Below are 27,530 nucleotides of genomic sequence, written 5' to 3'. Positions count from 1 at the left end.
CCTGTTGCAGAGCAGCCAGGGACTAAGGAACGCAGAGCGTGAGAACGAGTTTCGTACGCTACCATGACACTTGTCAACCATTGCAACCTCAGGAGCTTCCGGCAAATTCCAGGCACCTCTCCCCCTGGGAACCTTCAGCAAATCCAGGGAAACTTCTGCGAATCCCGGGACCCCCAGAACCACCTGAAAATCCTGGGAACCCCCTCCTGGGAACCTCCTGCAAATCTCGGGACACCCCCCCCCCCCCCCCGGGAACCTTCTGCCGTCTGCAAATCCCGGGCCCCCCCCCCGGAAACCTTCCGCAAATCCCGGGAACCCTCCCCTGGATCCTCCTGCAAACCCCGGGTACCTCCTCTCTCCTCTTCCCCACCCCCCCCCAGCAACCACTGAAAAGCACATATACAGTAATGCCATGTCACCACCTCACCGTCTCAAAACCTGAGACAGCCCGACAAGGTTCTGTACAAGTTTAACATAACTTCTTTGCTTTTGAATTCTGTTTCTCTCAAAGTGAACCCCCAGTGATTTATTTGCACTTTGATGCCTTTTTTAACATGTGTTGCTATTTTTAATGATTTGTGAATCTACACCCCTGGGTCCCTTTGCACCTGTAAACTCCATTTAGTCTCTTTATTTTCCAAGAGGTGGATAGCCTCCTTGTTCCTCCTACCAAAATGCACCAGCTCACATTTATCTATATTGAAATTAATTTGTCACTTACATGCCCATTCTGCAAGTTTGTTTACGGTAGAATTAATGAAAAGCTTTTAGTTTGTCGTGTACAAACTCTTTTAAAAAAAAAAAAAAAAAATAGCTTGTCAGAAATGACTGGAATGTAAAAGAACTGCAGAATACTGTACTAACACTTCAGAAATGTCACTCAGTTACACGGTTATTCATCGACAAACAGTCCAAAAGCCCAAGGGGAGCTGAGAGGCATACCTTTCTGCAATTTGTATACATTTTCAAATATTCAACATATCATCCCATCCCTCGTGTCACTATAGCAACGGCTGCACAAGCAGCAGGAGCAGCAGCTTCCCTATGGCGCTGACGTGATGTACTTCCACGTAAAGTACGACAGTATTAATCACAATGCAACCAGACAACCAACAAATAGAAAGAGCTGTAGTTCTTTAGTTCACGGTATTGAAAAGAATTGAACAAAAATGGGTACAGGTTGGGAATCAGGAGTTCCAGACACCGGGACGATCTGTGACAGGGTCATCTGGAATCCGGAAAATGTTCTGGAATCCGGATCTCTGCCTCCTCCTCCCCCCCCCCCCCCTCTACCTCCCAGCCAGCAGGTTGACTGAGCGATGCATTGACTCTGTGATTTGGCTGGAGCACGAGTTGGTGGCTGTTTTGTTAATGTGCGAGGGTGACTGTTGTGAGATCAGACTGTTTCTTAAACCAAGTAGATTAACTGTAAAGGTAATTACAGTAATTGGATTGTGTCCTGAGACTTAAGGGAGTAGCCGAGAGCTGAGTGAATAATTAGCTGGGATAAAATCTGTTTGTGCTGCTGACAGACTTGAGATGCTGACAGTCAGCATTTGATTAAAGATGATGAGCGAGCAAGTTTTAACCGAGCAGAAGTGTCGCACTGAGACATCGTTGGCCTCTACCTGCATGATCCCAGATGGGTGAGAATTACTGCTGCCCCACATACCCCACACAAACTGTCCGAGACACTTTCATTGGCCAAATAATCTTTTATAGATATTTAATGTGTTTAAATATCCCGGTTAGAATGTTGTCAACATTAGCATCAGTTTAAAAAGGTGGCTCTGCCTGGGAGCTCATTGGGGAGGGTCACTGAGGAGTCTGACAGTGTTCCAGAATCCATGGGACCTGAGTGGGGGAGCGGTGTCCGGGGAGCAGCGAGTGTGGGCGGGGAGTGGGGAGTGGTGTCCGGTCAGCGGGGGAAGGGGCGGGGAGCAGTGGAGGGGGCGGGCTGTGTCCGGGGAGCGGGGGAGGGGGCGGGCAGTGTCCGGGGGGCGGGTGGTGTCCGGGGGAGTGGGGGGGCGGTGTCTTGGGAGCGGGGGAGGGGGGGCGGTGTCCGGGGAGCGGGGGAGGGGGCGGGTGGTGTCCGGGGAGCGGGGGAGGGGCCGGGCGGTGTCCGGGGAGTGGGGGAGGGGGCGGTCGGTGTCCGGGGAGCGGGGGAGGGGGCGGGCGGTAACCGGGGAGCGGGGGAGGAGGGGCGGTGTCTGGGGAGCAGGGGAGGGGGCGGGCGGTGTCCAGGGAGCGGGGGAAGGGGCGGGCGGTGTCTGGGGAGCGGGGGAGGGATCAGACGGTGTCCGGGGAGCGGGGGAGGGGGCGGGTGGTGTCCGGGGAGTGGGGGGTCTGTTGGAGCCCTTGTCAGCCAGCAGTTTAATTTGGGTGGGCTGACAATTCCTGCATCAGACCCATTGGGAAACAGTGCTGTGCGAGACACAAGATGGCTGTGAAGATGTGCACGCGCTCCATTCTCCCCACTAATAGTTGCACTGAGAGTGTGCAGGGACATAGTTAGATTTTCCGTAAGGGAGTTTCACTGTGTGTAGACAGGGCTGAGCAAGTTGGGAGTTGATTCTCTCAGAATACTCGGTGTTGGTTTAACTGATACTTACTCATGTGCAGTCACTTGTTCCAGCTGAAACTGTGAGTTTAGTTTGTGAAGGGTTTGGTTTGCTTGCTGTCTGTCCATGTACAGGGTATGAGTGTTGAAAGCAGAGAGTGAGTTTTGAGGCGGTGTTTGAGCAGGTCAGTGTGCAGATCGCTGGGATAGATACACAGCTCGCCGTGCCACCGAGCTCCAGCCCCGACTCGCTCACTGCCCTGCTCCAGCTGTCTGACCCGGGACATCAGCACGCTTCCATTGTCCCTTCACATCTATTGATCAAACACAAGGAACAACCAGTTTTAATGTCGAAGCATTGTCCGTTATCACGGGTGGGTTTGTGTGTGGTCTAACTGCACGGACAAATGAGCTGATGACAGAGAGAAGTGTTTGTCTTAAGGGTGATACTTCAATTGGAACAATTGCTTACTGCTAGATAATGCCTGACGGGATATTTTTGCCAGCTTCTACATGACTGTCCCAGTCATTGTGTGTGGTGCGTGCTATGCTATGCCAGGCCGGGCTCTAAGGAGCTGTGCTGTGCCAGGCCAGGTTCTATGGTGCCGTGCTATGCCAGGCCAGACTCTCTCACTTCCACCCTCTCTGAGCGTAGCCAGGTGATGTTTCCTGCCAGTCTTGCAATGTTTGCTGTGTCTGCAGTGTGCTTGGCGTTTTATCCTAACCTTTGCGAGCTTTAGTTGCTCTGCAGTTACACATCTGACCTGTTCCACTGGCCCATGAAAGGTATGTGATGTGTGCTTTGCAAACAGTGAGGCCCGAGTACTGTCAGAAGGTTCCCTTAGCTGACACTGGACAGGAAACGTTCCTATTGCAAATATCTGGGCCGACTGTTTAGCTTGCACAGTTAATTTGTGGCCTCTTCATTTTAAAATGACCTGTTAAAAATTGTAAACTACCATAGAAATCATATCTTGGCCATCTTTCCCTTCTCTTTGCTTCTGGCCCTCTGATTCTCCCAGTCCAATTTGCCTACTTGGACAGTCTGTTCAGTTCCTCTCCTCTTTCATGCTGTTTTTTTCTCTCTTCAGGGCACACCCATCAGCAGAACACGCGCCTCTCTCTCACACCCATCAGCAGAACACGCCTGTCTCTCACACCAATCGGAAACAAATCATCATCATCATAGGCAGTCCCTCGGAATCGAGGAAGACTTGCTTCCACTCCCAAAGTGAGTTCTCTGGTGGCTGAACAGTCCGATACGAGAGCCACAGACCCTGTTACAGGTGGGACAGACATTCGTCGAGGGAAGGGGTCGGTGGGGCTGGTTTGCCGCGCGCTCCTTCCGCTGCCTGCACTTGGTCTCTTTACGCTCTTTGCGTCGAGACTCAAAGAGCTCAACGCCCTCCCAGATGGACTTTCTCCACCTCGGGCGGTCTGCGGCCAGGGTCTCCCAGGTGTCAGTGGTGATGTCGCACTTTACCAGGGAGGCTTTGAGGGTGTCCTTATTACGTTTCCGCTGTCCTCCTTTAGCTCGTTTACCATAAAGGAGCTCCGCATAAAGCATTTGCTTAGGGAGTCTCGTATCTGGCATGCGTACTATGTGGCCTGCCCAGCGAAGCTGATCGAGTGTGGTCAGTGCTTCAATGCTGGGGATGTTAGCCTGGTCGAGGACACTGATGTTGGTGCGCCTGTCCTCCCAGGGGATTTGCAGGTAGTTGCAGAGACATCGTTGGTGATATATCTCCAGTGACTTGAGGTGCCTGCTGTACATTGTCCATGCCTCAGACCCATACAGGAGGGCGGGTATTATTACAGCCCTGTAGACCTTGAGTTTGGTGGTAGATTTGAGGACCTGGTCTTCAAACACTCTTTTCCTCAGGTGGCCGAAGGCTGCGCTCGCGCACTGGAGGCGATGCTGAATCTCCGCATCAATGTCTGCCTTTGTTGATAAGAGGCTCCCGAGATATGGGAAATGGTCCACATTGTCCAGGGCCGCGCCGTGGATCTTGATGATTGGAGGGCAGTGCTGTGTGGCGGTGACAGGCTGGTGGAGGACCTTTATCTTATGAATGTTAAGCGTAAGGCCCATGCTTTCATATGCCTCAGTGAATACATTGACTATATCCTGGAGTTCAGCCTCTGAATGTGCACAGACGCAAGCATCGTCCGTATACTGCAGCTCAACGACAGAGGATGGGGTGATCTTGGACCTGACCTGGAGGTGGCGTAGGTTAAACAGCTTCCCACTGGTTCTGTAGTTTAGTTCCATTCCAGCGGGGAGCTTGTTGATTGTGAGGTGGAGCATGGCGGCGAGGAAGATTGAGAAGAGGGCTGGAGCGATAATGCAGCCTTGTTTGACCCCAGTCTGGACGTGGATTGGGCCTGTAATGTATCCGTTGGTAAGGATCACGGCCTGCATGTCATCGTGAAGCAGGCGAAGAATGTTGGCAAACTTTTGGGGGCATCTGAAATGGAAGAGGACGCTCCATAGACCCTCACGGTTGACAGTGTCAAAGGCTTTTGTAAGATCGAAAAAGGCCATGTATAAGGGCTGGTGCTGCTTCCTGCATTTTTCCTGCAACTGGCGCACTGCAAAGATCATGTCTGTTGTGCCCCGTAGGGGACGAAATCCGCATTGTGATTCCGGGAGGAGCTCCTCGGCCACAAGGAGAAGACGATTGAGGAGAACTCGAGCAACAACTTTCCCAGTGGCTGATGGCAGGGTGATTCCCCTGTAGTTGCCGCAGTCGGACTTGTCCCCTTTTAAAAAAAATTGTCGCAATCACCTCGAGACATCCTTGTCCCATGTCCCCACAGGCGACAAATTCATCCTCTTGGGTGATTTTAAAGCCAGGGTCGGCAACAGTGCAGCACTCTGGGGATGCATGATTGGCAGAGAGGGGGTAGGTATAAAAGGCGAAGCTTCACCCACCTTCATCGCTTCTGGGTCCTGTGAATAAAGGTTAGGTCACGGAGTGACTTTGTCTGCAGAATGTGCCTCGTGTGAATTTATAGTCGTGTGTAAGGACACAACACACTCCCTGGGCAGGAGTTTGGGGTCGGAGGTCAGTGAGCCCCCCCACGCGATCCTCTGCCTAATAAAACTATAACGCGGGCTCTGACCTCTGTGCTCGGATTCCTTCTGCGTCCTTCCACTGTGGAAGCTCACCCACTGGGAGCACTGGAACATGAAAACCTTTACATCTGTGACCGCAGAGACTCCTCTTCTTCCTAGGCAGTCCCCTGGAGTCGAGGATGACTTGTTTCCACACTACTATGAGTTCAAAGGTGATTCGAGTTGGGCTTCCCCTGCCCGCCGTGTCTCGCTCAGGGCGGTGATGTCGATGTCGAAACGTCTGAGCCCCCGGGAAACTATAGCGGTGCAGCGTTCCAGTCTGACGCTGTTCGGGTTGTCCATGTGGGGACATGGGACAAGGATGTCTCGAGGTTGGAATAAAAACCCTCTTTAGCCTCATCTGTTGCATCGTGTGTTGGGGCATACGCACTGATGACTGTGGCACATTGGTTCCGAGATAGGGTGATACGAAGAGTCATGAGGCGTTCGTTAACCCCACAGGGGGAGTCTTTGAGGCAGTCGACCAGCTCATTCTTGACGGCAAAGTCGACTCCATGAAGGTGGCGTTCTGCCTCTGGTTTCCCTTTCCAGAAGGTGGTGTAACATCCACCATGTTCCTTCCCCTGTCCGCCGGGTTTTGCTTAAGGCGGCAATGTCAATGTCGAAACGTCTGAGTTCCCAGGCAACTATGGCGGTGCGGCGTTCCGGCCTGTTGCTGTTGGGATTGTGCATGAGGGTCCTGACTTTCCAAGTCCTGAACTTCATAGTGACGAAGTGGAAGATGCCTGTGCATGAGTTCTTTTAATGTGGGGTGGCCGCTGCACACCGGCAACCACACTGGCTTAGCTGAACAAGGTCTTGGTCTAGTGGCAAGGGCGTCCAAGACACCTGGAGACCAGGCACAGCTCGATAAGCCTAATTGCCTACGGCGAAGTGTTGGCCACAAGCTCGGCGCCGAGTAGCGCCATTGATGGTAGATGGCCCGAGGCTTGGCTGGGGGGGCAGGCATTCGGAAGGTGACTTCCAAAGTTATTTTAAAAGTTGATAAAAAGTCTCAATTTATTTCAAAAGTTTCTAAGAGTTGTTAAAAAGTCTAAGATGTAAATCAATAATAGGTTATAAAAGTTTCCCCAGTTTAAAAAGTTTATAAAGATTGTTAAAAAGTCAAGGATGTAGATCAATAATAAATGTTTAAAAGTATTTCGATTAAAAGTCTAAAATGTAAGTTTTAAAAGTTATCCCAACTTGTTTAAAGGTTGAGTAAAAGTTTAAAAATTAATTAAAAGTTGGTGAGGACTTTAAGACGTTGGATTGAACGGCGGCCTCGGAGTCCCTTCGGCAGGTTCCACGTTCTCCAAATCTGTCAGCACAATGAACACCTGGTGTGCGACCACAGGGACCGGCGTGGGCCGGTGTGGTGTCCTTTCGGCCCAGGACAGAAGGGGCCGGTGTGTTGTCCGGCTTCCTCACCCCGGAGAGCGGCCCCGGAGAGCACTGCCTTGTTACAGAGGACTCCGATGCTGACATCGAGCTCAGTCGGAAACAAAAGCAGGGTGAGAGTCACATGGAGTATATGTCACTCATGTTTACACCTTTCAGCTGTGCCATCTTTAGGTCATATAGCAGTCACTATCAGCCAATCGGATGTTCTTGAGGCAGCTGTATGAGAGTCCCTAAAAGGGATGTTCGAGGATAATTTTAATTTATGATTAGATGTTTCATATATTCCGCAAAATTAATAAGAACTTAAGAAAAGGAGCAGGAGTAGGCCATATGGCCCCTCGAGCCTGCTCAGCCATTTACTACGATCATGGCTGATCCGATCATGGACTCTTTAAACATTGAGGTCAAGTATTCATAATTTTATTGAGCATACTTAGAAATATAGTAATTGCAACCAATGATCCCTTTAATTTTTTGGGTGTGAACGGCCCCTTTAATTTCCTATTTCGAAGCTGGTGAGTCTCCTGTGCGGGAGCTACAGAGCACCGAGCAGCTTAAAGGGAACATTGTTGGGGACTACTATTTCACAGATCTGATTGAACATTTTGAATCCGATCCTCCGTACAATTTGCCGCTTTTATATTTTTCTCTTTTCCCCCTATTTTTGCGGGAGTTTATGGGTGCAATTTTCTCCAAAGCTGCTTTTTGGCGTACTTGAAGAATTCCACCTGTTTTTTGTGGGCCTATGTACGGCAAAAAAAAAGTTCTAATTTCTAAGTTTCCCAGTTGGATTTCTTCATTGTCACGTGGCCTAACCTGTCCTTTAGTTTTGGGTGTGGAGCCTTGATCTGCGCCAAAAAGATCGGGTTGCCACGGTAACCAGAGACACAATGCGAGCTGAGGCTGCAAAGTGAAGCATACAGCCAGCTCCCAAGACATTAAGACATTGCAGCAACTTAAAAACACATTAAAACATATTGCAGCAACTTACCTCCAGTTATTAAAGCCGGTCCTGCTCCCCGCCTCTAGCCCTGGCCGAAGGGCCCGAGTGCCTTACCGCTCCCGTTCCTAGCCCAGGCCGAAGGGCTTGCCGGTCTGCTACCCTGCCCCTATCCCAAGCCGAATGACCTCCTCCTTCCCAGTCCCCGCACTTAACTACACCCAAAGTGCCCCCTGAACTCTCTTTCCCCCCCCCAGCATCCTCTCTCTTACCTTTCCTGCTGCAGCTGTCCGGGCATCTGCTGCACTTACCTGCGCCGATTTCCTTACCTGCGTCGATTTCTTCAACTCTCCGGAAGGTTTTTCTGCAGAGGCCACATACACTGGCCTAAGTAGAACTGGAGTAACTCTCAGCTGGTCAAACTTGCCTAAATGACCAGAATTGGCGCGGATGGCAGGTTACGCCCCCTTTGGCTGAAAAAAAAACGTACCTAAAAAAATCGTAACTGAGTTACGCTAGTGCAAATTGATCGGGGAAACTGGGTTTTTAACTTAGTCCAAAAAAAGCAGCCTGCTCCAAAAAAACGGCGCAAATCACTGTGGAAAAATTGAGCCCTATACCTTTCTATGTTGCATAGTTGCATCAAAAGGAAAGAACAACCATTGATCTAATTACCCCAAGACGTGATCTATAACTTCAGTTACTAATCTGTTTTCCTTTTGGAAGAGCCAACGAGCTGTTTTTCTATAGGGCAATGAGATCAGTATAACCCCTCATTTCATTATCTTATCAAAACAACTTTTGTTGCATGTAATTGCTATTCCACCAAGTGAAACTTTGAATTATAAGTCTGTCTTTGATTCTGTGCTATTCAGCACCATCTGATATCCCATTTGACTGAAACCTCAGCTCAGAAGATAATGGCCTGGAATTTGCGGTGGGTAATACCGACGAACTAACAGTGTTTGCTGTTATTACCCCCAGAAACTGACCGCAACTTCAGGATGTAGCGCTTGCGCATCTAAACGTGGAAATCCTGTCAGTCGTTCACTGCTCTGACAGTGCCTGGGCTGTGGACCCCACGCATAACCGGCAATCAGTGAAACTGACCAAAACTTGGGCTTTTCCACTGTAATATCGCTGTTAAATACCCCATTAAATACCTTGTTGGATCAGGTGTAACTGGGGTTTTAACCATATTGACTGCTAAACACATGTTATGGTCCTGAAAATCTCATATTTTATTTCTGTGGAGTGTCATATTTTCCCATCATGGTAAAGATTACAATTTTTAAGAACATATTTATTTCAGGTTTACCTTTTCGCCATGTGAGAGCCCCAATCTTTGTCCTGCTCTCTAACATTTGTAAAAAGTCTGAATAAAAGCAGTTTCTTTGCTTCCTGCTTCCCTGTCTGAGAATTCTGCAATGTGATTGGCTGCTTAGACAGCTTGTTGACGAGCCAACATCTCTCGTCAGGGATTCCCCACTGCACTGCATTGATCTCACTTGCACGTCGAGAAAGACGAAGCTCTCCAGAGATCGCATTAGGGATTCTCCACTATACTGCACTGATCTCACTTGCACGTCGAGAAAGACAAAGCTCTCGTCACAGCGATCGCAAGATCTCTGTGGGCAACTTTGTTCCGGGCTAGCGCTTGAACGCCTTTGCTTCACTGCTGACCGCAAATTCTGGGCCATTGCTTTATCTCGATGGTTTCCTTTTCCAGGGCTATCTGTTGACCTTGCTCCTATATCAGTGATTGCAATCTCCCTGAAACCCGGGAGCTAGTATTCAGTGACACGTCATACATTGACTTCTCTCGTGAAGCAGGTGGTTGCATCATAGTAAATAATAAAAACAGAAAATGCTGGAAATCTCAGTGGGTCTGGTAGCATCTGTGGGAGATGAAGCAGAGTTAACGTTTCAGGCCGATGAACCTTCGTCAGAACGGGCGAATGTTCGAAATCTTAAGGATCACTGAAAGGGGGAGAGGAAGGTCTGTGATAGGGTGGAAAGGGCAAAGACATTCCCTCCCCTCCCCCTTTCAGTGCTCCTTAAGAATCTGTTCATTTCGAACACTCGCCAGTTGTGACGAAGGGTCATCACCCTGAAGCGTTAAGCCTGTTTCTCTCTCCACAGATGCTGCCTGACCCGCTGAGATTTCCAGCATGCTCTGTTTTTATGTCAGATTCCAGCATCCGCCGTGTTTTGTTTTTGTACATCCAGTTGTACGGGTCACTGGTTACCGATTTAAAATTATTGTGCAAGGTGAATTACCCACATGTAGTTCTTTTAAGAGATTACCATTTAATAATAATTCCATATTTTACAAACAAACATTACTACAATATGAGGACAAATCAATAGCAGTATTCCATTAGCACACTTCGCATCCATCTGATTAATGCTTTCCTTACAAGGGATATACTAAAAGTGCAAATAAACACGGAGACAACATTGGAATTTTAAAACACAGCCACGATTATGTTCACCCGCACACCACCTCAGAAAGTTCAGCTGTTTCTTATTCGGCAGGTCTGTTGCCGCTCACCCATGTTATAATCCACCTGTCCTTCCCCCCGCTCTCCACACCATCATTGATGGCAGAGTTTTCAGTGCCTCATGCCCATATCCTTCACCCCTCCAATTCTGTCTCCGTCTGTAAAAGTCTTATGAAAAATTAACATGCTCTGAACGTGTAGATGAGACTTTAAACGAGTAAGATGGGGGAGGGATCTGGTAGAAATAACAGTGATCTGTGGATAAAAGAAATAGGATGTGAGAGTAAATGTCACACCAAGGTAAGGAATAAGGATAACATAAATGGTCACAGAATGGATAAAATAATAAAACCCAAGTACAAAATAATTTTAAAAATAAAGAGAGGAACAATGAATAAAAACAAAGTGTAGCAATGTGCAGAGCAAGCATAACATTGGGAACTCGAGGCAATCATTTGTAGAGAGGAACCAGATATAGTATCATCTCTGTCTTGCTCCTTTAACCAAAAATCCAGTAATCCAGCTGGTCAAATTTAGGCATACTCTTTCTAAAGCCTAGGTCTCAGTCCGTAGGCAAGCCTACGCCTTCTGTTAACTGAAGTGTGGCCTTACACATGCACTAATGTGACCACACAGTAAACCATCAATGCTTTTAACATAGGTTACACAATGGAAACCCAAATTAGCCCCATAATCTCCTAATCTCTCCGGTTGAAGGACATGCACTTTGTTAAACCATATATCTCATGAGCTGCAAACTACAAATCGGGTTTTAATCAAGTAGACTTAAATTGAAGCATGTGTAAACTGAAGCAGATGTCACTCGATTTCACAACTTTACTTCACTCATAGTCATTGTTTCGAAATAATATGTCCCGAAGTTCTGGCAGCTTTCTGCAATGTTACATTTTTATTTTGGACCAACATCTATGATGTGAAGTTTAGATGTGAGATCAGATATCGGCACAGTATTCTCCCAGCCCATTAGTGCAGATATCGGCACAGTATGCCCCCAGCCATTAGTGCAGATATCGGCACAGTATGCCCACAGTCCATTAGTGCAGATATCGGCACAGTATGCTCATAGCACATTGGTGCAAATATCGGCACAGTATGCCCACAACCCATTAGTGCAGATATCGGCACAGTATGCTCCCAGCCCATTAGTGCAGATATCAGCACAGTATTCTCCTAGCCTATTACTGCAGATATCTGCACAGTTTGCCCACAGCCATTAGTGCAGATATCGGCACAGTATGCCCACAGCCCATTAGTGCAGATATCGGCACAGTATGCTCCCAGCCATTAGTGCAGATATCGGCACAGTGTGCCCACAGCCATTAGTGCAGATATCGGCAAAGTATGCCCACAGCCCATTGCTGCAGATATCGGCACAGTATGCTCACAGCCCATTAGTGCAGATATCGGCGCAGTATGCCCCTAGCCGCAGTCCATTAGTGCAGATATCGGCACATTATGCCTACAGCCCATTCGTGCAGATATCGGCACAGTATGCTCCCAGCCCATTTGTGCAGATATCGGCACAGTATGCTCCCAGCCATTAGTGCAGATATCGGCACAGTATGCCCACAGCCATTAGTGCAGATATCGGCAAAGTATGCCCACAGCCCATTGCTGCAGATATCAGCACAGTATGCCCCTAGCCGCAGTCCATTAGTGCAGATATCGGCACAGTATGCTCCCAGCCCATTAGTGCAGATATCGGCACAGTATGCCCACAGCCCATTAGTGCAGATATCGGCACAGTATGCCCCCAGCCCATTAGTGCAGATATCGGCACAGTATGCTCCCAGCCCATTAGTGCAGATATCGGCGCAGTATGCCCCTAGCCGCAGTCCATTAGCTGACTGGCGAAGCAGAGATTTGCTATCACCTTGCGCCAGTGCCCAGGCTGCATTGTTACACAGGATTGCACTCATCCAGAGTCCTTTGTTGACCTGTAACCATGTAGTGGTAAAACAAGAAGGGAACTGCTGCCCTGGGGAAAGGCCTCAGTATTTATTTCTCTCGGAACTCAGTCTGAGCATCGATCTGTCAATCAATCCTAGCATCAGGCACCTTGACTGCAATAGACTCTCACCCCTGCTGGGTTAACAGTTCCAAACAATCAGCCCCTTCTCCTCCCTGTATTCCTAACGTTCTCTCTGGGCAGGGAGAGTATGAAGAGCTTGTCCTCTATCCGTTAACTGAGTAATTGCTCGATCAAACAACCTGGCCTGGTTTTTGCAGACCATTTTATCTCCAGCATTCTTTTGTGCATACCAGGATAAGAAAGCTTCCACCTCCCATAGCTTGTCCGTATAATCCTCAACAGTAATTCGACATCCGAGAAGGAATTAACTCAAGGTCACGCTAATTGCACAGAGATGGAGGAGTTCTGGGCCAGGTAATGTGTGTATTCCAAATGGGCACAACCGCCTCTATCCCACAACGTGATCACAATACAAGCTAGATATTAAGATTATACGATCTTTATGATTTAATACACGGCACCTTGAACCATCATGAAAATTTAATTGTACATATCTTTAGTACTTGTTGAAAGCCCCTCACTGGTAGATCTGAGGTGGGGCTTGATCTATGTTTAATTCATGTGCTACAGACCAATTGGCTCACTCAGCAAACAAAAGACACACGGCAGGCACTCCATTTCCAAACATACTAAAAGCAGGACAGGAAGAGCATGTGCTCCATCCAGACATGGTGCAGCCCTATACACGAACCCAGCGCTCAGTCACACCATGCCCTGGGAGAGGCAGGAAACCAATTTAAGGCAATCAAGCAAGCTCCCGGAGACAGTGACATGCACTATCCCCAGCTACCCTGCACCTTCACCTCTGTAACTTCAAGCATCCTCCTCTCTGCAGCTTGTCCAGCTCCCTACTGAAGGATTGTGGGGAATCCATACATCCCAAAGGGCACAGACTCCCTAAATATAAATACTTTCTAACCCATCTTACGCTTTGCCTCTGTAGTTTATACACATTCACTCGTTCTCCCATCCCCAGCCTTCTGAAATAACCCATCCGACTGGACAGAAATTAATCCCTTCATATTTAAAAACCCCAATCATACATCCTCCATGCCCCATGCCTGTGTTAAATGTATTTAAATGTAACAACTTTTTAAACTATACAGCACAGAAAGAGGCTATTCGACCCATCGTTCCTGTGGCGGCTCTCTGAAAGAGCTGTCCAATTCGTGCCCACTCCTTGATCTTTCCCCATAGTGCTGCACGTGTTTCTTTTGAAGTAGGAATCCAATTCCCTTTTGAAAGTAATGATTGAATTTGCTTCCTCCAACCTTTCAGGCAGTGCTTTCCTGATCATCACAAGACATTCTCCTATTCTCCCCTCCTGCCAATTATTTATATCTGTGTCCTTTGGTTACTGAGCCTCCTGTCACTGGGAACAGTTTATCCCTATCTACTCTATCAAAACCCCTCGAGTCAATCTCCCCTTAACCTTCTCTGCTCTATAGAGAACAACCCCAGCTTCTGTAGTTGAATACCCTTATCCATGGTCGTCGTCATCATCGTAGGCAGTCCTTCGGAATCGAGGAAGACTTGCTTCCACGCTTAGCATGAGTTCTTAGGTGGCTGTACCGTTCAATACGAGAATCACAGTCTCTGTCACAGGTGGGACAGTCAGTGGTTGAAGGGAAAGGTTGAAGGGAGCCTGGTTGGTGCCATTCTAGTAAATCTCTTAAGGCCATGACATCCTAAAGTTTGGTGCCAAGAATTGGAAACAATACTCCAGCTGGGGTCTAACTAGTGATTTATAAAAGTTTAGCATAACTTCCTTGCTTTTGTAATGTATTCCTCTATTTATAAAGCCAAAGGTCCTGAATGCTGCTTTAGCCGCTTTATCAACTTGATAACATAAGAAATAGGAACAGGAGTCGGCCATTTGGGCCCTCGAGCCTGCTCCGCCATTCAATAAGATCATGGCTGATATGATCCTGGCCTCAACTCCACTTCCCTGCCCGCTCTCCACAACCCTTGACTCCCTTATCATTCAAAAATCTGTCTATCTCCACCTTAAATATATTCAAAGACCCAGCCTCCACAGCTCTCTCGGGTAGAGAATTCCAAAGATTCATGACCCTCTGAGAGAAGAAAATCCTCCTCATTTCTATTTTTCTTTCTGTTTTCTCTTTAAATCATTCACTCTCAAAATTATCTTTAAATCATTCACTCATCTGTTTTATTTCTTCCACCCAACACCCTCAGTCCACTTTGGGGGTAGGGACAAGATTTTAAAAACTATTTTCCTTGGCAGAAGACCAGCTGTAAAGGCCTTTGTTGTAGTCAATCGAAAGCCTAGACTTGGAAAATTGACCTGGTCCAACATACATGGTGACTGTGATTAAAAACAGCAAATGCTGAAAATATTCAACAGGTCAGACAGCATCTGTGGAGAGAGAAACGGTTAACGTTTCAAGTGATGACCTTTCATCAGAACTGGAAAAAGAGCTATCCAGCCTAATCCCACTTTCCAGCTCTAGGTCCGTAGTCCTGTAGATTACAGCACTTGAAGTGCATATCCAAGTACTGTTTCAATGTGGTGAGGGTTTCTGCCTCTACCACCCTTTCAGGCAGTGAGTTCCAGACCCCACCACCCTCTGGGTGAAAACATGTTCCCTCAAATCCTCTCTAAACCTCCGACCAATTACTTTAAATCTATGTCCCCTGCTTGTTGACCCCTCTGCTAAGGGAAATAGGTCTTTCCTGTCCACCCTATCTCGTCCCCTCATAATTTTATACACCTCAATAAGGTCCCCCCTCAGCCTCCTCTGTTCCAAAGAAAACAAACCCAGCCTATCCAATCTTGCCTCATAGCTAAAATTCTCCAGTCCAGGTAGCGTCCTCGTAAATCTCATCCGTATCCTCTGTAGTGCAATCACATCTTTCCTGTAATGTGGTGACCAGAACTGTACACAGTACTCCAGCTGTGGCCTAACTAGTGTTCCTCGAGCTTCCATTGCTATGTCTGGCAAAGGCAACTCATTCGTGGTGCTGGGTGGGTTCGTTCTAAGCTGCTTCTTTAAACAGCTTAGCGTCTCTTTAATGTGTGTTTGTGTCTCCGTAGGCATTTGAAGTAGCTGAACAGGAACTGGGGATTCCGGCGCTCTTGGACCCAGAAGACATGGTCGCGATGCGTATTCCAGACCGGCTCAGCATTCTTACTTACGTGTCTCAGCTCTACAACTACTTCACCAACCAGACCCATGGTACGGAGCGGGGGCAGCGCTGCCATTTCATTTGTGCATGCTTTGGAACACTGATTACATTTTTAATTTCTTCAGTTAAAGACCCAGGCCAAGGGATTAGAGTTTGTTTTAACAATCGAGAAAATAAAGCAGCAGTTCAATCCGGGGTGAAATAAAATTGTGCGTGAGATACAAAGGATGCTTCAAGTGGAGTGCAGCCACCACACAAGGAGCTACTGCTTCAGGGCATCCAGAACAGCAGTAACCACAGTTAGCAATTGTCCGATAAAACTAGCAAGGCTGATGCAGCTACAGTATCCATCTGTAATGCAATATTAGAAGGCAAGGCAGAAATATAGGATCGCAAAACACAGTGTTTGGTAAAGAGAGGTTAGTAACGGTGAAACTCGGGCCGAAACTGCTGCTGAGTAACATTGCGGCCTTAGATGAGCTACAAATGTCCCTTCCTCATTCTGTCGGCTGAATGGGGGAACTCCTTGGTCGCTGTTGCTTTGAGATTGTTGTTACACCGGACCGAGCAGGAATGTCTTCCTCCCACACACTCACACGTCTTCATTTATTTTCTGCCAATGCTGGTAGCAAGTTTTCTGTCATCAGCCTGTCGCCAAAAGTCATCCAGGTCACTACTCTCTCCTTTCACAGGTGTAATGCCACGAGTGAGGCTGCAAACATTTACTGTAGGTTCCTTATAAATGGTTTTCTCAATTTTTTGTGCACTTTACAATTCTACAAGTCTTTAGCATTGACTTTCATTCTCAACGTTTCTCAATTTTCTCAAAAACAGACTGTGAGAGCTTCTACAGGTATGTAAAAAGGAAAAGATTACCAAAAGTAAACGTGGGTACCTTACAAGCAGGAGAAATTATAATGGGGAATCAGGAAATGGCAGAGACATTAAAGAAATACATTATCTGTCTTCATGGTAGAAGACACAAAAAGCATTCCAGAAATAGTGGAGAACCAAGGGTCTAGTGAGAAAACAAAGATATTAGGAGTAATAAAGACATAGTACTGGAGAAATGAATGGAACTAAAAGCCGACAAATCCCCTGGACAATGTTCCCGCTTTTTTGGGGTGCCCGGCCCCTTTAGCATCCATTCAAATCTCCACACGTGTGGTTTTCCATTGTAAAGTCGCTGAACGGCCTGTGTACGACCTCCAAAGCACTGTGCAGACACACAGTTTACCTACAGCATTCGGCCCATCGTGTCTGCGCCGGTTGCAAAAGAGCTATCCAGCCTAATCTCACTTTACAACTCTTGGTCTGTGGCCTTGCAGGTTACAGCACTTCAAGGACCTTTTAAGTGTGGTGAGGGTTTCTGTCCCTACTACCCTTTCAGGCAGTGAGTTTCAAACCCCCACCACCCTCTGGGTGAAAACATGTTCCCTGCAAATGCCCTCTCATCCTTCTGCCAATTAAATCTATGCCCCCGGGTTATTGACTTCTCTGCTAAGGGAAATAGGTCCTTCCTATTCACTCTATCTAGGCCTCTCAATTTTGTACACCTCAATTCAGTCTCCCCTCGGTCTCTGTTCTAAAGCAAACAACCCCAGCCTATCCAATCTTTCTTCATAGCTAAAATTCTCTAGTTCTGGCAACATTCTCGTAAATCTCCTGTGCACCCTCTCTAATGCAATCACATCTTTCCTGTAATGTGGTGACCAGAACTGTATGCAGTACTCCAGCTGTGGTCTAACTACAGTTCAAGCATAACCTCCCTGCTCTTATATTCTTTGCCTCGCCTAATAAAGGAAAGCATCCCATATGGCTTCTTAACCACCTTATCCACCTGGCCTGCTACCTTCAGAGATCTGTGGACATGCACCCCAAGAGCAGAGAAGGCTAAGAGGAGATATGGTAGAGGTGTTTAACGTCATGAATGGTTTAGATAGAGTAAATAAAGAGAAACGGTTTCCAGTCGCTGAAGGGTCGAATACCAGAGGGCACAGATTTAAGGTGCTTGCCAGTAGAACCAGAGGCGACATGAGGAAAAACGTTTTAACGCAGCATGGTTAGGATTTGGAACGCACTGCCTGATAGGGTGATGGAGGTAGATTCAATAGTAGCCTTCAAATGGGGATTGGATAAATACTTGAAGGAGAAAAAGTTGCAGGGATTATGGGGAACGAGCGGGGGAGTGGGACTATCTGGATTGCTCTTCGAAAGAGTGGCACAGACTCAATGGGCCGAAGAACCTTCTCCTTCTGTGCTATTCTATTGTATGATTCTATAACTCCTTGCTACACTTCGAATCGTGCAATGTGATCTTTTACGTCCACCTGAAAGGCAGATGAGACCTTGGTTTACCATTTCCTCTCAAAGCTGACATCCCCTGACAGTGCACCACACTTTCAGTATTGCTCTGAAGTGTCAGCCTAGATCGTGCACTCGAGGTCTGGAGCGGGACTTGGACCCACCACTTTCTTGCATGTAGCTCTTGTGCTTGTTGACGCCCACCTTCATGGTTTTTCTTAGCCATCTTTTCATGAGATTGTTGAACCTTCAGGTGCAGGGATTTCCAAGGCACCGTATTGTTGCATAATGCTGAAATCAATCTCGTAGCGTATTGATTAGGCTGGTAGTCTGGAGACCAATGCACTGTGGCAGCTTGTGCAGCCATCTCCTGCTGCTCTGGTAATCACCCCCCCCCCCCCCACCCCAGCCATTCCTCACAGGATGAGGGGCCTCCATTTTGGGAGAATGGACCCAGCCAAACAGCTGAGAGAATAGAAGCACCCATGTAAGGCAAGTGGTGTCCACTGATTGGTCGGTTAGGATTTTGAAGACTCCAGAATAACATTGCTTTTTTCCTGTAGCTGGTGTTCCTCCAAACATGAAAAGACCGGCTGGGACATCACCATCAGAGCCATCGGTCAAGAAACCAGTCATGGTGAGCAAACAAGTCCTCTCGCCAAATGTAAGTCTGTGTTTGTGATCATGTGCTCATCAACCATTTGGATAACTTTACACTGACAATCCTATTAACTATCACTGAAATGGCATAACTCATAATCGCAGAATAACTTTACACTACCCTTGTAAGCACATTAACAACAACAATTTGCATTTCTATAGCACATTTTAATGTAGGAAAAAGTCCGAGGGGGAATTATGCTTCACAGAGGCATAATCTAAAAAAAAAATGGACGTTGAGCCAAAGAAGATATTAGCAGATAAAAGATGGAATTTATCATGGGGTCTTCAAGAGGACGGGGAAGTGGAGAGGTGAGGGGATTAAGGTAGGGAATTCCAGAGTTCCAGGCCTGGATAGCTGAAGGCTCGACCACCAATGGTGAGGCAAAGGGAGGAGATGCCAGTCAGAGAAATGGGGAGTTCCGGGAATGGGGGCAGAGTCAGAGGAAGTTACAGAGATAGTGAGGGGCGAGGCCATGAAGGGATTTAAACAGGAGGAAGAGAGTATTAAATTTGAGGCGTTGGGGACAGGGAGCCAATGTAGGCCAGTGAAGATGGAGTTGATGGGTGAGGGATAGGATATGGGCAGGAGAGCATTGGAATAGTTACTATTGTCAACACGGTTACAGTTTGGACTTTAACCAGTATTTCTCACCTCATCTCAAAAGGTAAGCCTCCATAGGCCAGCCCATAGTTCTTATGAAGCAAAACCTGGGAACTATAGACCAGTCGACGTAATGTCAGTGAGAGGAAAGAAACTGGAATCTATACTAAAAGAAGTGAAAGAAGAGCATCCAGAGACAGAAAATATAATAGTCAGCGTAGATTCCGAAAGGCTGAGTCATGCATAATTAACCGAATAGAATTCTTGAAGGAGGTAACAGAAAGAATCGATCAGGGTAATGCAGTAGATTCCATATACAGGTCGAGCGTCCGAACTCCGGAAACCTAAGGACTGAGGCCATTCCAGGTATTTCCGGATTTTGGAACGTCTTTGCCTGGGCCGAGGTCGGTGGGGTTGGGTCACCTGGGGTGGGGGAGGTCGGGCCGATGAGGGCCGGGGGTGGGGGAGGTTGGGCCACCGGGGGTGGGGGAGGTCGGGCCGCCGGGGGTGGGTGTGGTCGGGCCGCCGGGGGTGGGGGAGGTCGGGCCGGTGGGGGTGGGGGAGGTCGGGCCGGCGAAGGGCGGGGGTGGGTGAGGTCGGGCCGCCGGGGGCTGGGAGTGGGGGAGGTCGGGCCGACGGGGGTGGGGGAGGTCGAGCTGCCGAGGGTGGGGGAGGTCGGGCCGCCGAGGGTGGGGGAGGTCGGGCCGCCAAGGGCCGGGGGTGGGGGAAGGTCGGGTAGTCCAGATTTTAGAACTTTTTCCGGTTTCCAGACGACCCCGCCACGGATCAGCCCGGTGTCCGGATTTCGGACTCAAACTATACTTGGATTTTCAAAAAGGCCTTGATAAGGTACCTCACGGTTGGCTCATGATAAAGGTTAGGGCATGTGGAGTCAGAGTAAATGGATAGCAAATTGGCCAAAAAATAGAAAGCAGAGAGTCGGGGTAAAGGGTAGGTATTCAGATTGGAGGAAGGTCGAAAGCGATGTTCTGCAGGGATCAGTTGTTCCCACAGTTGTTCAAACTTTACATGGATGATTTGGAATTAGGAACAAGTAACTCGATACCAAAATTTTTAGATGATACCAAGCTGGGTATCATCTATAGCTAACACCGAGGAAGAATGCAAAGTAATACAAGAAGACATTAGAAAACCTGCGGACTGGGCAGATAAGTGGTAAATCGCAGGCCCGTTATAGAACCCGTCTGATTTTCATTTCTGTTTAAATTAATGGAATGAAAAATCAGGTGGGTTCTATAAAAGGCAGCAGTCTGTTCTGCTAGATTGGTGCTCAGGTGATGAAGAGAAAAATCTACCCCATGGTCTCTAATCACCACGGAGGTCCCTCTGCAATGTGGAGCGAAATGATTGAATGAGGTGAGCTGTTGAATTCGGCTGAGGCTCAGTATAGACGAACATAGAACTGTCAAACCACATCCCCTCAACCAAGTAACTCACAGCTGCTGGTTTGTATTCTTTGACACTCACGTGTTAGGAATTCCTAAAATTTAATATCTGCTGACATAATATAAGAAATAGGAGCAGGAGTAGGCCCTTCAGCCCCTCGAGCCTGCTCCGCCATTCAATAAGATCATGGCCGATCATCGACCTCAAATCCACTTTCTCGCCCGATCTCTTGCCTGATTCCCCTAGACTCCAAAAATCTATCTATCTCAGCTCAAAAACTCAGCATCCACAGCGCTCTGGGGCAAGAGAATTCCAAAGATTCACATCCCTCTAAGTGAAGAAGTTCCTCCTCATCTCTGTCTTGACCAGCAAAGAATGTCTATAGCCCTCTCTTGCTCCATGTGACTGCATTGTCTTGAATACCATGTGCTATGTAATTAATATCCACTGTGCACAGCTCTGCTCTCCAGATTATAAAAAGGATATCGAGACCAGAACTGAGAGGTTCTAACTATTGGGGAAGATTGAACAGGCCAGGGCTCTCTCCTCTACAAAAGAGAAGGCTGAGGAGTGACCTGATAGAGGTCTTTAAAATTATGAAAGTATTTTTATAGGATAGATGTCAAGAAGATGTTTCGATTTGTGGAAAATCCAAAACCAGGGACCATAAATATAAGATAGTCGCTAATAAATCCAGTAGGAAATTCAGGCGAAAGTTCTTTACCCAAAGAATGGTGAGAATGTAGAACTTGCTATCTCAAGGAGTGTTTGTAGCGAATAGCATGGATGCATTTAAGGGGGAAGCTAGATAAACACATGAGGGAGAAAGGAATAGAAGGGGATGCTGATCGTAGACAGAGTATTGGGAGGAGGCTCGTGTGGAGCATAAACACCGGCACAGACCCGCTGGGCGGAATGGCCTGTGTTTGTGCTGTCGACGCGATGTAATTCTTATTGGCTGTCATTCTGCCTCACTCAGACTCTCTCTCTGAAGTGTTTAATGCTGGCAGTGTATCATTCCTAACCTCCGTATCCTTTATCCAGCAGAGTGATTCCCCGGTGGAAATTGCAGAGAGGCCCCGCCGGAACACACTCAGCAGCACGTGTGCGATCTGCAGCAAACACGTTCACTTGGTGCAGAGATACCTGGTGGATGGGAAACTTTATCACCGCAATTGCTTCAGGTGAAGTGAAATGGAAGTACAGGCTCCTTGCTGCCATGCCGCTTGTTGCTGATACCTAAATTCATTTACAGGATGCACAACAGCGAGAATCGATTGCTTTCCGATCTGTGGCTTCCTGCAGTGACATGGGCCTGATCAGCTACACCAGCAAACATTGGGGGCACTAATAGGCTGCAAATCTCACTGACACATTGAGTTAACATGATCTTTTGGCGGTTTTTTTTGAATGAGTTCTCAGGATATGGATGATACAGGCACAGCCACATTTACTGCTAATTCATCGTTGCCTGAAGAAGGTGGTGCTGGCCCTTCTTGAACCGCTGCAGTCTGTGGGGTAAGGTGCTCCCACAGTGCTGTTAGGGAGGGAGTTCCAGGGTTCTGACCTGGATGGAGCAACAGCGATACATGGCCAAGTCAGGGTAGTGTGTGACTTGGAGGCATTGGTGCTCCTGCAACATTGCTGCTCTTGTCCTTCTTGCTGATAGAGGTGCTGTCAGTAACCTGTATGGGTTGCTGCAGTGCGTCCTGTAGATCATGTACACTGAGCCAGTACTGGGGGGAAATAGTGAGTCCAGTGGCAGGGGCACCAATCAAACTGCTCTGGCCAGGATGGTGTCAAGTTTCGTGCGTATTGCTGCAGTTGCACCCATGCAGGTCAGAAGTAAGTGTTCCATCACACTCCTGACGTGAGCCTTCTCGATGACACAGAGGCTGTGAGGGGTCAGGAGATGAGCCACTCAGCGCAGAGTACCCAGCCTCTGCCCTGCTCTTACAATCAGGGGGTTGGTGTGGCTGGTCCAGCTACGCTTCTGGCCAGTGGTGACTCGCAAGTTGCTGATGGTGGGGGACACGCTGATGTTGAGGTGGCCGAGCATTCTCTTGTCTAAGGTGGCCATTAGAGGAGATGTAAATGGAAAATATCAGCTTTGTTTTATACTGTAGATTAAATGATTGGAAACTGCTTTGTGTTAGGTACCATTCCTGGTATATTTTGGAACCTGGATTGGTTCTTCCATTTTTTGAAAGGGAGTGGCCAAGAAAATTACTTTATAATTCAAAACATATTTCAGATTTACACAAATTCCATTAGAAAGAACACACCATCTTTTCTTGACCGTTACAAAATTTAACAAACTTTTGAAATATACAGACATGCAAACAAATTCATACAGGGTTTAGGCAACAAACACCGGTCACGTTGCCAATGTGAATGTTACCTGCCACATGTCGGCCCAAGCCTGGGTATTATCCTGATCCTGCTGTCGGCTGGAATGGACTCCTTCAATGTCAGAGAAATTGGAGCTGAACACTGGAATGGACAGTGAGCAGGCCCAGTCCTGACCTTATGATGGAGGGAAGGTCGTTGATGAAGCGGCTGAAGGTAGCTGGGCTGAGAACATTTCCCTGAGGAACTCCTGCAGTGATGTCCTGGGGCTGTGATGACTGGCCTCCGACAACCACAGCCACCTTCCTTCGTGTTGAGTGTGACTCCCAGCACTGAAGGACTTTCCCTTTCACCCCCATTGGCCACAGTTTTCCGCAAACTCCTGGGATGTGGATTCATATCCAACCAATACAGATTAAAATAATAACTTTTATTTATATAGCGCCTTTAACGTAGTAAAACGTTCCAAGGCGCTTCACAACACTGTTACAAACAGATACATTTGACACTGAGCCACAGAAGAAATTAAGGCAGACGATCAAAAGCTTGTTTAAAGAGGTAGGTTGAGCTGTTGAGGGATGCTCAAGAAGCCAGAATTTGAGGAGCGCAGTCATCTTGTGGGATTGTGAGGCTGAAAAAGATTACAGAGATAGGGAGGGGCAAGGAGACAGAGTGATTTGTAAACAAGAATGAGAATTTTGAAATCGAGGCGTTTAACTGGGAGCCAATGTAGGTCAGCGAGCACAGGGGTGATGGGTGTCTTGACTTGGTGCGGGTTAGTACACGGGCTGTTGAATTTTGGATGACTTCAAGTTTACGTAGTGTGGAATGTGGAAGACCGGCCAGGAGTGAGTTGGAGTAATGAAGTCCAGAGGTAACAAAGGCATGAATGAGGGTTTCAGCAGCAGAAGAGCTGAGGCAGGGGCGGAGACGGGCGGTGTTGCGGAGGTGGAAAAGGGCGGTTTTAGTTATGCCGCGGATATGTGGCTGGAAACTCATTTCAGGGTCAAATATGACACCTAGCTTGCGAACAGTCTTGTTCACCCTCAGATTGATGCTCGGGAGAGGGATGGAGTCAGTGGTTAGGGAACGCAGTTTGTGGAGGGGACCAAAGATAATGGCTTCGGTCTTCCCAATATTTAATTGGAGACATTTTCTGCTCATCCAGTACTGGATGTTGGACAAGCAATCTGACAATTTAGATACCAAGTAGGGGTCGACAGAAGTGGTGGAGAGGTAGAGCTGGGTGTCATCTGTGTACATGTGGAAACTGACTAATGGGAGGACACTGTTCTCTCGACGCTAAGGGTCCTGGATGAAATAAAATAGAGCAAGGTAAATCTAGCTTCCAATGTGAGGCGGGAAAAATGACCTCAATCACCTGAGAGAGGGCACAGAGGTGAGTGAGAAACATGTTGGACTAACGTTGGATTGGTCGAATCGGGACCACTGTTCTGAATCTGAGATTCGAGTCCACTTTCAACACTGATTGAAAAAATACGCATGGGAATAAAAGGAGGCTTTTATGGGAATTTAAAATAAAATAAACCAAGCAACAAACGGTGTAATGTTACATTGAAGAGAAACACAGGCGACATCCCTTCAGCCAGTCTCTCTGTAGGAAAGCTGGACTGTAAGGTGTCTTTAGTGAGGGCTGATTTTTTGGGGGGGGGGGTTCTATATTTGTTTTTGGGAAGATATCCTTTCCTCCAGACGTGTCGTGTCCTTCCTGACCATGGAGTAGTGAATGAGTTACCGTGCTGGTTTAACCATTCTCGTTCTCTCCCTCTCAGGTGTAAGGAGTGTTCCAGTACTCTGCTCCCTGGAGCCTACAAGCCTGGCGCACATTCGGGCACCTTCGTGTGTACGCACCATCGAGGGCGGGCGAACGGACAGCTGCTGCGCCCTGTGCCTGGTCAAACCCTGCTGTCACACCATGGCTTGGGCTCCATGCCCGCACATACACTTCCACCAGCCAGCCCGATGCCACCACAACACTCCCAGGTGCCCGCAGAAGGGTCAGGAAACTGTAAACGCAGCCCGGCGTTAGAGACAGGATTGAACGAAGAGGAAAGTGGTGCACAGTCAAACTCCCCAGGGCTCGGCCTTTCCCTTTCGGTTAAACGGCTTTCTGCAGCCTTTTCAGTCCCCACTGAAAACAGCCATTCTGCCATTGACAGAACACGGAGACAGCTGGTGCTTTCCAACAGCTTCGGCTTCAGGGATATGGTAAAGCCTGGGGTGGACTCCCTGCCAGAGGAAGCTCCCAGATCGGCAGACTCCTGTGCTCCCAAAGAAGAGACTGAGTGTGACGTGAGTGAGCAGCCAGTGCCAGAACCGCAGGCTGAGGAACAGCAAGCAGCGCACACGGAGATGGGCATCGCCACAGAGAATGCCCAGAGCACGAGCCGCTCAGGCGCTCCAACCGGGGGCAGCGGCCAAAGCTCAGATACCTGCCTGGCTTCAGTCAACATCGAGACTTCTGACGACAAGCTCAAGACTCCTGTCCCTGTTCCGAGGAAAACGGTTGACTCTGCATCGTCACCCATGGCGACGCCGCGCCCAGTACCTCGAACACGGGTTAGCTTTGGTGATGGAACTAATGAACCGTCGGTCCAGAGATCGGAGAGCAGTGTGCTGGTAAATGGTATGTGATGCTTCTACAATAACAGTCAGTTTTATTGATACAGCACCTTCAATGTAGAAAAATATCCCAAAGCACCTCAGATTGAGGAGAATAATGGACGGCAAGCTAAATAACGAGAGTGTAGCAGGTTTGCACAAACGCTTGGTAAAATAAATGGATTTTAAGGGGGGATTTAATGGAGATTGTTTAAGAGTAGAATTTCCAGAGCTTAAGGCCTAGTTGGCGGAAGGCATCGCCGTCAATGGTGGTGCGAAGGAGAGGGTGCCGAAGAGTTAGAGTTCATGGGGGAAGTTGTAGGATTGGAGGGGATTACACAGATGGGGTAGGGCAAGACCCTGGAGAGAATTAAAGACAAGGTGAAGACTATAAACTGAAGGTGTGGGGGGCTGGGAGCCAATGTAAGTCAGCAAGAAGCTGACAGGCCAGCGTCCACGATCAACCTCAGCTGAGTTTTTGTGCTTTGTAATCTGACGCTTCACCATTGCTGAAAACAATGCGGCAAGAGCAGTTAAAAATGTTGATGGAGTAAAACAAATTGTTCATATTAAATGATCTTGCAATACTCTAGCAAAGAGCTGGCACATGAGGGCGGAATGGTTGTCTGATTCCATGAATACAATTGAGCTAGAGGCAGCTAACCCAGGACAGCAGCCTTCTCCGTTTGAGGCTGGCAGTAGCTTGGAGCGTAGAGACACTGAGTAAGTGAACTAGTTATCAATCATTGGAAGGGACAGCACAGAATGAGCCCATCATGCCTGTACTGGTTCATTGAAAGAACGGTCGTGCCTAGTCCCAAATCCTTGCTTTATGTCCGTAACCCTGTGAGCTCCTCAATCCTCAAGTACCCGTCCAACTCCCTTTTCAAATGATTGATAGAATCTACTACTTCCGCCACGTTTTCAGGTCCAGTGTTCCAGATCCCGACAACGGAGTCAAAGAAAATCCCATTTACCCTGTAGATCTTACGCCAATGGTTTGAAATCTCTGACCTTTGGTTATTGACCCACTCGCCAGAGGGAATAGTTTTTCTCTATCTGCTCCATCAAAGCCTCTCATCACCATGAAAACCTCTAATCAGTAGCAGTACTCCCAGACTCTGGGGAATCCCCAACCTCACCCCAAAGCAGAGGCAGAAACCCTCACCACATTTAAACAGTACTTGCATGTGCACTTGAAGTGCCGTAACCTGCAGGGCTACAGACCTAGAGCTGGAAAATGGGATTAGGCTGGGTAGCTCTTTGCCGGCCAGCACAGACACGATGGGCCGAAGTGGCCTCCTTCCGTGCTGTAAATTTCTATGAATCTAAAAAGCACTGCTAGAACTGGAGAACCCGGCCCGTTGCCGCGGGGACCCGGCCCGTTGCCGCCCCACCCGGCCTGTGGCTGCGGGGACCCGGCCCGGTTCAGTAAATCTCCTATAATGCACAGCCTATTCTTATAAAAGTTCCCGCTAGCGATCTGCTACACTGCAGGAGGTGTTTCAGTTTGATTTCAGCCTGTTGCTAGGTGGGGTGCAACCATTGAATGAATCACTCCTCGAGGAATGGGAGCTGCTCTTTTTAAAGTGGTGACGATAAATTTGTTCTGAATTCTTAAGTGAATGACAGGCAACCTTGGCATTTGTGGGCTGACCTCGTGCTCCATTTCTGCATCATTACCCATTGTAAAGTGATCACAGACTTCTCGTCACTGCACGCACTGAATCAGGCCTCTGTCTGTATTCCAGAACAATGCCCTATGTCTCCACGAAACAGCCTAGAGTTACATGGTAAAAAAACTCCCAGAATGACAAGCAATCCAGTTACTGCTTCAAAAATAGCTGGCAAAGTA

At 48.0% G+C, this 27,530-nt stretch overlaps 1 protein-coding gene across 4 annotated transcripts in view; it reads left to right on the top strand.

Annotated features, from left to right (window-relative positions):
- Positions 1-27,530, top strand: part of micall1a (MICAL-like 1a) — a 96,661-nt gene that overhangs the window by 3,419 nt on the left and 65,712 nt on the right. Inside the window, exons 3-6 of one of the 4 annotated variants that reach the window (XM_070861543.1) lie at positions 15,638-15,779; positions 18,597-18,670; positions 21,752-21,888; positions 24,847-25,700. In XM_070861543.1, coding sequence (XP_070717644.1) covers positions 15,638-15,779; positions 18,597-18,670; positions 21,752-21,888; positions 24,847-25,700 — 1,207 coding nt within the window. Of the gene's footprint in view, positions 1-15,637; positions 15,780-18,596; positions 18,698-21,748; positions 21,889-24,846; positions 25,701-27,530 lie in introns of all 4 variants that reach the window. The other 3 variants (XM_070861542.1, XM_070861541.1, XM_070861540.1) reach the window with 3 other exon arrangements.

This window comes from Pristiophorus japonicus, chromosome 19 (assembly GCF_044704955.1).
Source record: "Pristiophorus japonicus isolate sPriJap1 chromosome 19, sPriJap1.hap1, whole genome shotgun sequence".
NCBI lineage: Eukaryota > Metazoa > Chordata > Chondrichthyes > Pristiophoridae > Pristiophorus > Pristiophorus japonicus.
The sequence above is the reverse complement of the archived record's forward strand: the minus strand, read 5'-3'. Positions and strand labels throughout refer to the sequence as shown.